Here is a 15,303-nt window from a genome sequence, read left to right as displayed (position 1 = left end):
CCTTGTAGGATTTTCAGCATAACCTTGTTAGCGTGGGAAATGAGTGCAATCGTATGGTAGTTGGAGCATTCTTTGGCACTGCCCTTCTTTGGGATTGGGATGTAGACTGATCTTTTCCAATCCTCTGGCCACTGCTGAGTTTTCCAAACTTGCTGGCAAATTGAGTGTATCACCTTAAAAGTGTCTTCTTTTAAGATTTTAAATAGTTTGACTGGAATGCCATCACCTTCACTGGCCTTGCTGTTAGCCATGCTTTCTAAGGCCCACTTGACTTCACTCTCCAGGATGTCTGGCTCAAGGTCAGCAACCACACTATCTGGGTTGTCCGGGGCATCCAGATCTTTCTGGTATAATTCCTCTGTGTATTCTTGCCACCTCTTCTTGATGTCTTCTGCTTCTGTAAGGTCCCTACTATTTTTGTCATTTATCATGTCCAAATATGCACAAAATTTTCCTTTAATATCTCCAATTTTCTTTAACAGATCTCTGGCTTTTCCCTTTATATTATTTTTCTCTATATCTTTGCACTGTTCATTTAAGAAGGCCCTCTTGTTTAAGCGACTACTGGAAGCTAATACCAGTTCAGCACTATGTAGAGCTCAATACAATTTTCAAAGTGTGTATCATTGTATGTACATGCACACGCACACATGCACACATACCTCTTGTTACGTGTCATATTACTGTATTTTCCAGTGAATCATGTCTTCTCAAGATGTGACCAAAGTGTGATAGCCTCAGCTTCATCCTTTTTTGTTTCTATAGAGAGTTCAGGCTTGATCTGACCTACAGCTCACTTATTTGCCCTTCTGGCAGTCCACTCTCCCTCCAGCATCACATTTTAAATAAAATGCTTTTTTCCTGTTGGCTTTCATTGATCAGTGAAAACCACACAGTAACTGGGATGGCAGAAAGTGAGGAGGAATTAAAGAACCTTGTAATGAGAGTGAAAGAGGAGAGTGCAAAAAATGGTCTGAAACTCAACATCAAAAAAACTAAGATCATGGCCACTGGTCCCATCACCTTCTGGGAAATTGAAGGGGAAGATATGGAGGCAGTGTCAAATTTTATCTTCCTGGGCTCCATGATCACTGCAGATGGAGACAGCAGCCCTGAAATTAAAAGACGCCTTCTTCTTGGGAGGAAAGCAATGACAAATCTTGACAGCATCTTGAAAAGCAGAGACACCACCTTGCCAACAAAAGTCCGAATAGTCAAAGCTATGGTTTTTCCTGTCGTGATGTTTGGAAGTGAGAGCTGGACCATAAAGAAAGCAGACCACCGAAGAATTGATGCCTTTGAATTGTGGTGCTGGAGGAGGCTCTTGAGAATCCCCTGGACTGCAAAGAGAACAAAACTATCAGTTCTAAAGGAAATCAACCCTGAGTGCTCACTGGAAGGACAGATCCTGAAGCTGAGGCTCCAGTACTTTGGCCATCTCACGAGAAGAGTCCTTGGAAAAAACCTTGATGTTAGGAAGGTGTGATGGCAAGAGGAGAAGGGGACGACCGAGGATGAGATGGCTGGACAGTGTCTGCGAAGCAACCAACATGAACCTGACACAACTCCGGGAGGCAGTAGAAGACAGGAGGGCCTGGCGTGCTGTGGTCCATGGGGTCACGAAGTCGGACACGACTAAACGACTAAACACACACACACACACACACACACACACACACACACACACACACACACACACACACACACACACACACACACACACACACACACACACACACACACACACACACACACACACACACACACACACACACACACACACCTGGGAATACAATAATACAGATGATCTTGGCTTGGCTTTCAGTGAAACCTCCTTATGCTTGATTAGCTTTTCTAGTTACTTCATTGCTGCCCTTCCTAGTCTCAGTCTTCTAATTTCTTGGCTGCAGTCTCAGTTTAGATTGATGACTGAAATTCTTTAACAATTTCATTTTCTTCATTTTCAACACTAAAGTTGTATATTTCCTCTATAGTAATGATTTTTGTCTTCACCAGCAGCATTCCTAGTTTAGAACATTTTCAACACTTTTAGAATGAAGCATACATGTAGTCTCCAGGATGAGGAAGGCTAAGCACCTAGTACATATGCATCATTTTAAGGCCATTTGGGAAAACAATGGAGATGGTCAGTCCAAAGTCAGTTTTTTAACTCAGTCATCTGAATGTTATATTAAGTTGTTTACCTTAAAGCCAGCTTGCTTAAGGAACTGGCCAAGTTTACTGACAATCTCCTGAAATCTTTCCTGTTGCCAACTGACCTATAATAAAAGAGAGAGAGAGAGCGCGAAACAAAAAAAATATTATTAGGAAATTAAGAGGGCATTTGGAAATAATCCTCATTGCAAATGAAAACTTGCTCACAAAGCATCAAGAGTTAGCTGAATCAAGTAAACCCTTTACTAGAAATAGCAACTATTTCCCTCAGATACATTTATCAACTGGCAAAAAAGTAAAAAGAAACATTTGAAAAACAATAACCCAACCTGTGTTTTACTCAGAAACCATACAGTATATGATTACTTTTTGGGGAATAAAATAACTCAGTTTTAAAATGTAAGATGGTAAGTTTTAAGGCAAAGATTTTTGAAATAATGCTGTAGTGGTTAGAAGACTGCTGCTGTGGTGAAGGTCCAACCAGGGAATGTAGTTTTTTGTGATCTCCCTTTTAAACATAATTGTAACATATTTCCCCCAAAATAAGACCTAACCTGAAAATAAGCCCTAGTATGATTTTTCAGGATGCTCTTAATATAAGCCCTACTTCAGAAATAAGCCCCAGTTAAGTGAAACTCCACCCTCCACCATTGTGCAGCAACCAGAAGATGACATGACAGCAATTGAATAAATGTAGATTGTTGTACATGAAAAAATAAAAATAAAACATCCCCTGAAAATAAGCCCTAATATGTTTTTGGAGCAAAAATTAATATAAGATCTTGTCTTATTTTTGGGGAAACATAGTATAAGTGGATGTAAAAAAAATACTCTTTTGCTCTCTAGATTTTTACCTTTTCTCCACCTGCACCAAATTCCCCCACCCGTACTCCAAATCCTATCCCTATTGAAAATGAATAAAAATTACAAAGAAGATGACGACTGCTGCTGTGACTGCAGCAAACCCAAGTTTAAATGAGACGCTGAAGAAGCAAGCTCTTGTTCTTATTGCAACCTACCTCATAGGATAGTTGCAAGCAACAAATAAATAAATACATGTTACAAATAAATTACAAGGTTAAGGCATGTATACAAGTCCCTATATGCTTTTACTAGCCAGTGACCCACAAAAGGTTGGATTTCACCTCTCTCCTCCTGCTGTGGGCCCTTATATCCCCCAAACACCACTCATAAAGATTCTGGGACCCTTGGGACAGCATGTAATGTGACGCAGAAGGATCCAGCAGAGTGGGAAAACCTGTGGAGCTCAGAGGGAGGGTCACACTGAGTCAGTGAAAGTACTTTCCACCCTTGCAAGGCACTATCTAAATACATTTGAGGACAAGTGAACATGCATCTGTTATGTGCAATCAAGTTGGAACTCATTTACAGCTACCCTAATTCAAGACAAATGAGATATTTGAGGAATGGCTTTACCAGTTTTTCACCCCCAGTGAGCTTCGATGGCTAAGCAGGGATTCAAACCCAGGTTTCCTGAGTCCTAGTACATCCCTCTATCAGTTACACCACACTTGGTATCAAACATGCACAGGATCAGATATTATATGTACTGTACTGTGCAATGCAGAGTATGCATTGACACCTTCATGGTGGATGCTCTATCTCAATGAAACTGACAGGGAACATACAATGGTGCCTCACTTTACGACTGCCCCGCATTATGACGAAACCGCTTAATGACGATCTTTTTGTGATCACAATTGCGATCGCAAAACGATGGTCTGAATGGGGGAATTTCGCTTTGTGATGATCGGTTCCCTGCTTCGGGAACTGATTCTTCACAAAATGATGTTTTTCAAACAGCTGATTGGCGATTTCAAAATGGCCGCCGGGTGATTAAAATGGCTCCCCACTGTGTTTAGGGACGGATTACTCGCTATACAGGCAGCGAAAATGGCTGCTGTATGGAGGATCTTCGCTGGACTGTGAGTTTTCACCCCACTGGAACACATTGAACGGGTTTCAATGCACTTCAGTTGGGTTTTTATTTTCGCTTTATGATGTTTTCGCTTAACGGTGATTTTCCTGGAATGGATTATCGTTGTTAAGCGAGGCACCACTGTAAATGTTCCTAAATATGTTGCAGCAGTGGAGCTTAACAAAATGGAAGTGCATATCGAAAATTGAAGCACTTTATATATTCTGTAGGAACAAGACAAAGATTTATTGAGTTCTAGGAATACATGGATGGGTTTTATATCTACAGAGCACGTTGTTAACAATAACACAGAATCACACATTAAGGGTTCCTGTAAAATTACAAGGATTTAATTTCTAGGAAAGAAAAACTGACTCTCCATACTTTTGGAATATCTTTTCAGACCAAGATGCTACACCTGGAAATCCAATCCCAGTTTGTAGTATCCACAAACTCTGTGTGCATGTTCTGCCCCTGTGTATTTACGAGAGAGAGAAAGAGAGTAAAAGTTAAGAAAATTGGGGGGATACCTGATCCATTTTATTGACAGCAACTGCCAGCTGTGTTACTCCTAGAGATCGAACCAACAGGCCATGTTCTCGTGTCTGTCCACCTGTTTCAAATCCTGCTTCAAACTCCCCTCTGCTGGCATCAACCACTAATATCGCCACATCAGCCTATGGAAGGACAATGGTTGTTAAAGTGTATTCAATGATTTTGTCAACCACAAGTAATACAATGCCTAGCCATTTGTTCTAGAATGCCAGTTCCTTTCTTATTTTGTGAAAAACATTTGTGTTCCAACAGCACAGTTACATCCATCATGTTGAGAGAGCAAAAAATTATAAAAGTTCACAATGCCCTCCCCCAACAACAGAAATGTCAGAAGAATATTTTATTCAATTTAATCATTTCAACAAAAAGTTAAACTAAAAGGAGAATGCTAAAGCACTGTAAAAATCAATTCAATAGATGATCACTTCATTTCAAACAGATTCTATTGGCATTTTTTTTACCTGCGCAGCTCCTGTGATCATATTTGGAATGAAGTCTTTATGGCCAGGAGCATCCATCAATGTGATAATTTTTGTTTTTGTCTCAAATTTGGTCATACCTACATCCATTGTTACTCCCCTACAAATAAAGCACAGGTGTTAAATGTTCTACTTACACTCATTCCCATAGTTTGCTACATATATTAACTCTGGATAAGCTAAAGCTAAAAATCATCCACATACCTTTAGATAGAAATAATCCGGACAAAATGCTTTATCCAAATGGAAGGACAGCATCCAAACAGTGTTTGGGACCCTGTTATCTGTCACAGTACCTGCCCCAAAGAATATCTGCCCCACACTTCCCAATCCATCCATGGCAGTCTCCTATAGGTGATCACTTCAAGGGAGGCAAAGAAGGCATCCACGAGGAACCAGGCCTTCCAGGTAGTGGCCCCACAGCTTTGGAACAACTTTCTCATAGAGATCCATCAGGCCCCCTCCCTCACAGCCTTTAAGAAATTCCTTCAATCTCTTTGAGGAGGCCTATAGAGATATTTCCCTTCCCACTTTATTTGGAGCATGGCTTAGCCATCAAACATCTACCGTATTTGCCGGCGTACAAGATGACTTTTTTGGCCCCAAAAACATGCCTCCAAATGGGGGAGGGGTTGTCTTGTACGCCGGGTACACTTCATTTGGGCCAGGAAGGAGCTGCTGCCGCTGCCGCTGAATGAGTGATGCGGGGCTACACCGGCCGGAGAGGAAGGCAGGCAGGCAGGCGGGCGGTCCGGATGGAGGGAGGGAAGCAGAGCTGGCCATGCCTGAGCGGCCAGAGCCCACTGCCCCGCGCCGCTGAGCCAGCTCGCCCGCTCGCCACTGGAGAGCTGCTTCTCCTTCCCCTCCTCCTCCTCCGCCGCCCACTTCCCTTTCCTTCTTGCCCTTGCAGCTGAGCCAGCTCACCTGTGCGCCACCGGAGAGCTGCTTCTCCTTCCCCTCCTCCTCCTCCGCCGCCCACTTCCCTTTCCTTCTTGCCCTTGCAGCTGAGCCAGCTCGCCTGTGCGCCACCGGAGAGCTGCTTCTCCTTCCCCTCCTCCTCCTCCGCTGCCCGCCTGCCCACTCGCTTCCCTTTCCTTTCCTTCTCGCCCTCCTTGTCGCGGCCATGAATTCTATATTTTGAGTGGAAATGTTGGGAGGTCGTCTAATACGCCCAGTCGCCTTGTATGCATGCAAATACGGTATGTTATTTGTTTATATTTGGGATTGTATTGGGACTAGGTTAAATTTGGTTTGTTAAAGATATGGATTTGGGTTTGCTGTTATTTGGAGTGTTATGTATACATAACTGGGTGGTTTACAAATGCCTGCCAGAAAGAAAGAAAGAAAGAAAGAAAGAAAGAAAGAAAGAAAGAAAGAAAGAAAGAAAGAAAGAAAGAAAGAAAGAAAGAAAGAAAGAAAGAAAGAAAGAAAGAAAGGAAGGAAGGAAGGAAGGAAGGAAGGAAGGAAGGAAGGAAGGAAGGAAGGAAGGAAGGAAGGAAGGAGGGAGGGAGGGAGGGAGGGAGGGAGGGAGGGAAGGAAAGAAAGAAAGAAAGAAAGAAAGAAAGAAAGAAAGAAAGAAAGAAAGAAAGAAAGAAAGAAAGAAAGAAAGAAAGAAAGAAGGAAAGAAGGAAAGAAAGAAGGAAAGAAAGAAGGAAAGAAAGAAAGAAATTGTGAGAATCACACCAAGAATGATGAATAAAAATTTACTGAACTGCCATCTGTACATGTCAGAGCACACCCAAAACCTTCCACACCGAAAGGAAAACCATCTCTAGGCTGACTCACCACATAAAACTAGTTATATAATTCTGCTACAAGGAAGGATACATACATCCCAAAAGCAATTCACAATTACAAAATCAATATTTGTCAAACTGTGTTTAAAGCACCCATAAGTTCCTTAACAGGCTATTCAAGAGAGAAAATATTATCTGTACACAGTGAATTTGCAAAACCACTGTCCTACACATGAACACCTGCTTTCACAATAAGGGGTTTAACAGTTGTGAAAATCATAGCATTGACTATAACTATCAGTTAAAAATATGATCACATTTGTTCATGCTTTACTACTTAATTTACTTAATACTTCAAAAATATATTGCTATTACTTCTGTCACTATTGCTGATAATAATAACTCAAACCAAAACATACTGTTTACCTCTCTCTTTCTTCTCCTGTTTCATCTAAGACCCATGCGTAAGCAAAGGATGCTTTCCCAGCTTTCTTGGATTCTTGTTCATACTTGTGCATAGTTCGCTTGTTCACATGTCCCAGGAGATACAGCAAATGACCCATTAGAGTACTTTTCCCTGCATCAACATGTCCTAAGAATAAAAAAACCTCTATATTATTATCACTGATGCAAAGATGTTAGAAGCCATACAACACCTGAGGGGAATGAAAGGAACTATTTGCATGTATTAATCTCATTTTTACAGAATATTACCTATTACTACAAGGTTAAGCAGATGTTTTCCTCCCTGCCTCTTCTCCAGTTCAGCTTTCACATCTATTTGTTGTTTTGCTTTTCCAGACCTTTTTACCGGAGTTGGTGCAAGTGTTGATTCTTCTGATGCTTGGACGGTCTGGGACGGAAGAGTTGGTTTAGGTAGAATCTCAGCTGCTCCCAAACTGGCATCAGCATCGCCAGCTGACAGGCCTTTTTGTGATATTAAAGTGCTGTGACCATTCTCTTCTACTGTCACACTAAAAAAAGCAGAGATAGTGTTCAAGAGAACAGACGTTCCAGGTATTATTGAACAAAAGAAAATCAATATTATACATTCCTTAAAACTTCAGAGTAAAAGGCATCAAGTGACAGGATGGCCACAGATAGTTGCTCACCACAGCATGCACATAACCACCTGGATGAGATCCAAACCTGAATCAAGATTCACCTCACCTCTATGCAGAACCATTCAGAAAACCTTCCAATGGTTAACTTCATACCATGCTAAATGATCATCTGCCGATCATCTGTATGCACTTACTTAAATGCTCACATTATAATATACAGTGGTGCCTCGCATAATGAGCGCACCGTTTAACAACGAATCCGCATAGCGATGCATTTTTTGTGATGCTAATGCGATCACATTGCGATGTTTAGATAGGCTGATCGGCAGTTCCAAAATGGCAGCTGGATCAGCAAAATGGCTGTCCGCAGCGTTTTTGCGCCCTGCCCTCGCTTGCCGGGCAGCAAAAATGGCGGCCGGATGGGGGAATCTTCGCTTACCGGTGAGTTTTTCCCCCACAGAGTTTAATGCATTCCTATGGGGTTTTTCCCCTGCACAGCGACGAATCCGGATAGCGACGTTAATCCTGGAACGGAGTAACGTCGCTATGTGGGGCACCACTATATAAATGTTTAAATAGGGTTGCAAAAATACTTCCTAAATTTTTCATTTTTGCTGCTTTAAGCTGCCTTGACTAGACGAGATTCTGTGGTGAGCAACTTTCAAGCTTCCCAGTATTCCTCATCTCCATGCAAGATATGGAGTGGTACTTCTTATCAGTTCTTCTGTAATTTGCACAAAAAGTTAAAGGCCTAGCTGTGTAGCCAAAGTTCAGCTAGTACAATGTTCTTTGCAAGAATGCCAGCAATGAACAGACAAGGATGGTTTATGAAAAATATGGTTAAGAGGAGTGAACCACATTCAATCTTCAACTCACCCCTGTTCTACAGCATCAAATAAGGGAATAAGCACAAAATGAAAAGTACTCTGTATAGTGAGAACAATGTTACATACCATCCCTGTCGAACACTGGCACACTCCAACATTTTTGTGTTCCAACTCTGCTTGGAATGCTGATAAGCACACTAGGCCCAAGATTTAGAGAGACCAATGCTGACCAAAACTGAAACACTCCCCAGTTCAGTTCTGCACACAGATTCATCTTTAGCATTCAATTTGTGGTCATTCACATTGTCTGGCTAACAAAAAAAAAGTCTCTAGATGTCACCACTGCTTCATCTGATGGCATATATTATATAATAACAAAAATAGTTTCTGGTATCTTCTGCAAATTCATTATACAACCATGTAAACTGTAGTTTATTACAGTTTGATCTGTAGGGCTCAATTTTCATACAGAACAGATAAAGTTGCATTACGATGAGAAAGGAAGAAAGACTTCCTGAAAATATATCTGTCATTATAACAATCATCCAATCAGAAAAAATGTTCTAAAACCACAAATGGGGGGGGGGAGATGTTGGAACACAACTAGGTGTCTATTACTTCTACCGCCACTGACCCAAAATAACTGCTGGAGAGCTCAGTGGTTTAGGCATTTGGCTGCGGGGCCAAAGGTTGCGAATTCAATTCCTCCACTATGCCTCCTTGACAAGGGCTAGACTTGATGATCCAGAGGGTCCCTTCCAGCTCTGTGGTTCTGAGATTATTTTATTAAAATTCAGTCACTGGCATTTGTCTGCTTTAAAATGTTATCCAACAAAGCAGAGGGAGAAAAGTGTGCCCTCATATCTCTTTCCTCTGATCCATCTGTAATTATAAAAATAGCGGACAATGGTAGTGCCACAGTTATATAAAATACCAGTGACTATAAGCAGGAAATTCTTAGACAACTGTCAGAACCATGTGCATATGACCCCACTAATGAAATCATTAAAGGGTTTAAGTCTGGGTTGTATCAGTAATACTGAATATACCGTATTTTTCGCTCCATAAGACGCACCTTTCCATAAGATGCACCAAATTTTTTAGGAGAAGAAAGCAGGTAAATATAATCTGTTTTCTTTGCTCCATAAGACGCACAGACTTTCCACCCCCCTGTTTTATGGGGGGAAAGTGCGTCTTATGGTGCGAAAAATACGGTAAATTTCTGCTTAACAATATCCCCGGAATACCGGTTTTCTATACCTTACCCAAGATTCATAAAGCAAATAATCCATTGGCAGGAAGACCCATAGTCTCAGGATACAAGTCAGTCTTGAACCCCTATCCAAATTTATTGATCATTTTTTGAAACCAGAAATATCATTGCAGATTCAGAACTCTAGAGATATGGTTAATACATTAGAGGCAGTCATAATACAAGAAAAGAATATATTAGTTACTCTGGATGTAAGATCATTATACCCCAACATACCTCAGGAAGAAGCCTCAAGAATATTAAGAATTTTATTTAGACAAGAGAGTGGAGAGACATTTACCAACCTTTTTCCTGCATTCACTAGTTGAGACAGCCTTGAAAAGGAGCTGTTTTAAATTTAATAACAAGTTTTATTGCCAAATAAAAGGAGCAGCCATGGGATGTGCCATGGCCCCAGAAGATAAGATGCATTCTGGAAACCACCTTTTTGAAAATAATTTAATCAAATAGTTCAGATACACAGATGATGTCTTCATGATTTGGAGAGGGAGTTTATTGGAACAATTCTTTGGATGTTCTTATTATAACTCTACCCAGCCACAAGGACCAGCGATCACTGAAAACAAAAGACCAGCTAACGACACCCATCAGTCACAGTGACAGATCATATCTCCCCCTTATCACAACAATACACCCACAACAAAAAACAACCTGATCACAATAATCACACAATCTCCTGAAAAGGACAAAAAGCTGATGCCACAGCTATAAATACTCAACTATCCCACAAACTGCACCAGAGCACAGACAGAGTTCTGACTCCTGTCCTCTGAAGATGCTGGCCACAGAGACTGGTGAAACATTAGGAAGAAAAGCCTCAAGAACACGGCCAGACAGACCTAAAAAACTACAACAATCATTGGATCCCGGCCCTGAAATCCTTCAAGAATACAATTCTTTGGATGGTTCAATAACCTGGATAGCAACATTGACACTAATTATAAATATGACGAGATTTTTTTTTAGACCTCACTATCAAGAAAGAATCAGAAAAGTTGCTCACAAAGGTACACAGAAAACCAACAGATTCTAACACCTATTTGAGGTTTGATAGCTCTCATCCTAGATCTCTACATCAAAATCTCCCATATGGTCAATTTTTAAGAATGAAAAGGAACTGCACTAAGAGGAAGGATTCTGATCAGTAATCTCTAATATTGAGAAATCAGTTAAGAGACAGAGGCTACCCACATGAGGTCATAGATAGTAGTTTTGCTAAAGTCAATAATACCAGACACAGTGATCTTCTAAAGAAAAACAAAACAAAACAACCCAAAAATCATGTTAACTGTGTTCTGACAAATGATCATGTCACTAACAAACTACGTACAGAAATGCATAAAGAGGCACTGACAGATCTTACAAAGTATAGAATGGTTTCAAGAGGGAGTACAGTTATCATTCAAAAGAACAAGAAACCTAAGGGATATGTTAGTAAAGAATGAATTTAAAGACAGAATACCATCACAAATCCCAAGGATTCTACCTGGTTCTTCCCCTTTCACAGGACACTGTCCCTGTGGACATTGTGCCTATTGTAGAAATACATATCATATGATAGAATTTAAAGATGAACAGAATGGCAAGATATACATCCTGAAGATATTCACCAACTCCAATACTAAGGGAGTGATCTATGCCATAAGTTGTCCTTAAAACAAATTGTATATAGGGAAGATCTCTAGACCTCTTAAGACAAGGATAGGAGAACATGTGAGTAATTGAATAAATAGTAGACTGGGTAGTCCCCTAGTCAACCACCTCACAGAATTCAACCATACAATAAGACAACAAGATATTTAATATTCTGGGTTGTGCATATGGTTCCTGTTAAGCATGAAAGGTCCTTACTGAGGAGGGAGATTGACTGGATATTGAGGTTGAACACTAGCCCCTATAGGGCTAAATGAAGCAATAGATTTCTTGCCCTTACTATAGCACAGCCCCCACCGCCTTGCTGATTATCTCACTGTCCTTGACTCATCTGCTCACTGAAAATAAATAAATACTATTCCTTTTGCATTTGCGATTTGGATTAATGTTGGAGCTGGTATAAACCAAATGAGAAGCAAAAGTTCTAAAGCTTGGTGTGTGTCTTATGTGCTGTCATTAAGCTGTACTAGAGTTTATGTATCTCGTTGTATGCATATTTATCAATATTTTATATTGTTAACTACATAGACAAGAAAAAAAGCTGTAACTGCCCCGAGCCAGCTGTTTCTAAATTAATATAATTTTTATTTAATTTTTGTTTAGCTACTTAAAAAGGCCATCACTGAAACGTGTCAAGCCTGAGCTTTTTAGATAAAAATAAAATTTGAATTGGTACCATTTTTATACACCTTGAGACTCAGTCTTCCATTTGTACTTTTAAAATGTTATCCAGCCTAAATTGTACAGAAAGTTACATACATTTATGGGAAGATTACCATAATATTGGCAAACAATCAGAGCTACTCTGCTATCTTTAAATCTAACAATTTTCCATAATCCTGTCTATTCATATATTCATAAAACTCGAATTTTATCTTTTTCTAAAAAAATACATGCAACTTTTGAAGACCCCAAGAAGGAAGTGTGTAAGGGAAAATATATAGCAAAATAGATTGTAAACTCTGTCAGTTTTTTCCCCACCAAATCTCAACCAACTATCAAGGTAAGAGGCTGATTTTCCAGCAACTATTCAACATTTCCACATACCAAAATATGTAGAACATCCTGAACAAAATAAAAAACATACACTGCAACAAAGACAAGCAATCTGACCGAATTACAACTTTAAATAGCTTATCAACTGGAATATCAGTAACAATTGTATTTTCTTTGTTCTTTAACTTACATTACCATGGTTATATTTCTGCTTGTGTTGGAAATGTGAAAATACAACAAAGATGAAGGACTTGCTTACAGACATCTTATTCTTTCTGAAATGTGATATATCAAGGTTTGTTAGCTCCTTACTGTAGGAGCTAGCAACTAGTGGCCTCTGAGCAAAAGGTCTACCTACATCTAACTGGTCTTCAACAAGACAGCTGTCTCTCTTTCCATTCCTCCTTCATTTCTTGAAACAGAGACTTATGGCAAAATGTTAAATATGGCAGGAAAGGGAGAGACTCAGGGGGAAATGTCCCACTTCCATTTCAAAATAATCTTCCCATTTCTAACTAGCCCTAAAGGGGAAATGGCACCACCAAGCCATCATGAGGCATATTAGTTTGAGCATTAAGTTTCCAATTACAGTATATTAAGCTAAAACTTTATACAGTGGTGCCTCGCGCAATGGTCGCTCCGTAGAGCGACGAATCCGCGCAACGATGCCGTTTTTGCGATCGCAAATGCGATTGCAAAACGGCACCTAGATAGGGGGAAAATCACAGAGCGAAGGTCAGTAAGCGGTTCTCGTACCGACCTTCGCTTTGCGCCCCACCCATCAGCTGTTCGGCGGGTCCAAAATGGCCACCGCACCCCCCAAAATGGCCGCGCGCAGCGTTTTCGCGCCCTCGTTCAGCGAGGGGAGGGCGCAAAAATGGCTGCCAGCCATCCAGGAACATCGCACAACGGTGAGTATTCGGCCGAATTGGAACGCATTAAACGCTTTTTACTTTCCATTCAGCGATGTTTCACACAGCGAGGGTTAATCCGGAACGGATTAACCTCGCTGTGCGAGGCACCACTGTAGGTCCTATGCTATGTGCTATTTTGTTGCAATACAATCCAAGTGAAGAGTGGACAAGCCCTGACACTATAACATGGCTACAGTTAGATCACTGTAAAGCAGGAATGGGCAAACTGCACTTCTGAGGGCATCTCCCCCACCCCCCAATATTTTTACAAAACATTTTTGCTCAAAACATCCCCTGGGACATGGGGGGGGGAGACATTCTGCCAAATGTTGGCCCTCCTCAAAACATTACCCTCTTCACAGCTCGTCATCCAAAATATAATCCAATATTTTTTAAAAAATTGGCCACCTGAGGGTGTGAGGGGGCTTTTTCAATATAAATGCCCCTTTAAAGTAAATTATTTTCCAGGTGGGCAGGGCAGGGCATCCACCACTGCGCTCCAAGGTCTAAGGGTGTGCATGTGTTCTACAATGACTCTATAGTCAGATCACCTTATAATAAACTCGGTCTATAACACTGCTAAACATATAGAGAATTCAGTACATCAGGAACAGGTTTTGAACACTGTCCAAGGAATTCTGGAAGCTGTTGTCCAAAAAAGTAACTCTGTCTAGCTACAAATTTGCAGTTACATTTGTAAGTAAACTCCAGGAAATACAATAATCTGTGTGATACTGCCAGCTGTTCTGTCCATGCTACTCAGAGTGAAAGGATTTTTAAAATTCACACATGAAAGGTGTCTTCTTCTGAAAATAATTATGAGTCAAACAAGAAATAGCTGCTTAGTTCTGTGGCATATTTAAAACACAATCTTTGTAAAAATGGACCGGAAGGAAAATCTTGCTACAGGTGCATCATCTGAAGGAAGAATATGCAAGTGAACTTTGAGAGGATTAAGGTCTTACCATGGAACTTCAAAACCAGTAGCTTGTTTCTTTCCAGATACAGTCATTTTGGTAACTTTTGGCACAATATCAGATTCAATTCTAGTTGTCTGGAAATCTCTGACTTTTCCTGGTGAAAAGAAAAATATTACTTATACCACCACAACAATCAAGCAAGCATTCAGCATAGTCAGATGCAATCATGGACAACAGATAATAACTTCAACTCTAAAGAAAACACGTACTAGTTCTAGTTCCTAAAAGAGTGCCTTCTACAACTATCAACATTTGGAACAGAAGCTATATCTGCAACAATGAGGATACAGCATTGAAATCTCAGAGTCTAGCAGGTATTTTAATTTTCCCAGAATATCAAAACAGACATGCCTCTAATTTTTAACTAGAATGCTTGTATTGTTACCAGAACTCTAGTACTGTAATCATCTACCAAGGATTTTTAATCCCTCTCCAAACTACAAATCTCAAGATTGCATAGGATGGAGCCACAGCAGTTAAAATGTCAGACTGCTATAAGTATGTAGTGTAAATACATTCAGTAGCAACTTTTATTGGCTTAAATCCCATAGAAAGTTGGAAGTACAGTAGGTCCACTGAATCAACAGAATTTATGGGACAGCTGACTCACCCAATTCCCACTGATTCAATGAGCCTACTCTAGTTGCAACTGGAGGCGTTCAAGAGAAACTTAGACAACCACCTGGCAGATATCCTTTGGTTGTTGTGGGTT

The 15,303-nt window shown here is 40.4% G+C and overlaps 1 protein-coding gene across 2 annotated transcripts in view; it reads right to left on the bottom strand.

The window, feature by feature from the left end:
- Positions 1–15,303, bottom strand: part of HBS1L (HBS1 like translational GTPase) — a 61,113-nt gene that overhangs the window by 9,848 nt on the left and 35,962 nt on the right. For both annotated transcript variants that reach the window (XM_020779686.3, XM_020779677.3), the window contains exons 5-10: positions 14,577–14,685; positions 7,599–7,858; positions 7,311–7,476; positions 5,131–5,248; positions 4,645–4,791; positions 2,205–2,279 (exon numbers count right to left, since the gene is read on the bottom strand). In XM_020779686.3, the coding sequence (XP_020635345.3) occupies positions 2,205–2,279; positions 4,645–4,791; positions 5,131–5,248; positions 7,311–7,476; positions 7,599–7,858; positions 14,577–14,685 (875 nt within the window). The remainder of the gene's footprint in view (positions 1–2,204; positions 2,280–4,644; positions 4,792–5,130; positions 5,249–7,310; positions 7,477–7,598; positions 7,859–14,576; positions 14,686–15,303) is intronic.

Source organism: Pogona vitticeps, chromosome 1, assembly GCF_051106095.1.
Source record: "Pogona vitticeps strain Pit_001003342236 chromosome 1, PviZW2.1, whole genome shotgun sequence".
In the NCBI taxonomy this organism is placed as follows: domain Eukaryota; kingdom Metazoa; phylum Chordata; class Lepidosauria; order Squamata; family Agamidae; genus Pogona; species Pogona vitticeps.
The sequence above is the reverse complement of the archived record's forward strand: the minus strand, read 5'-3'. Positions and strand labels throughout refer to the sequence as shown.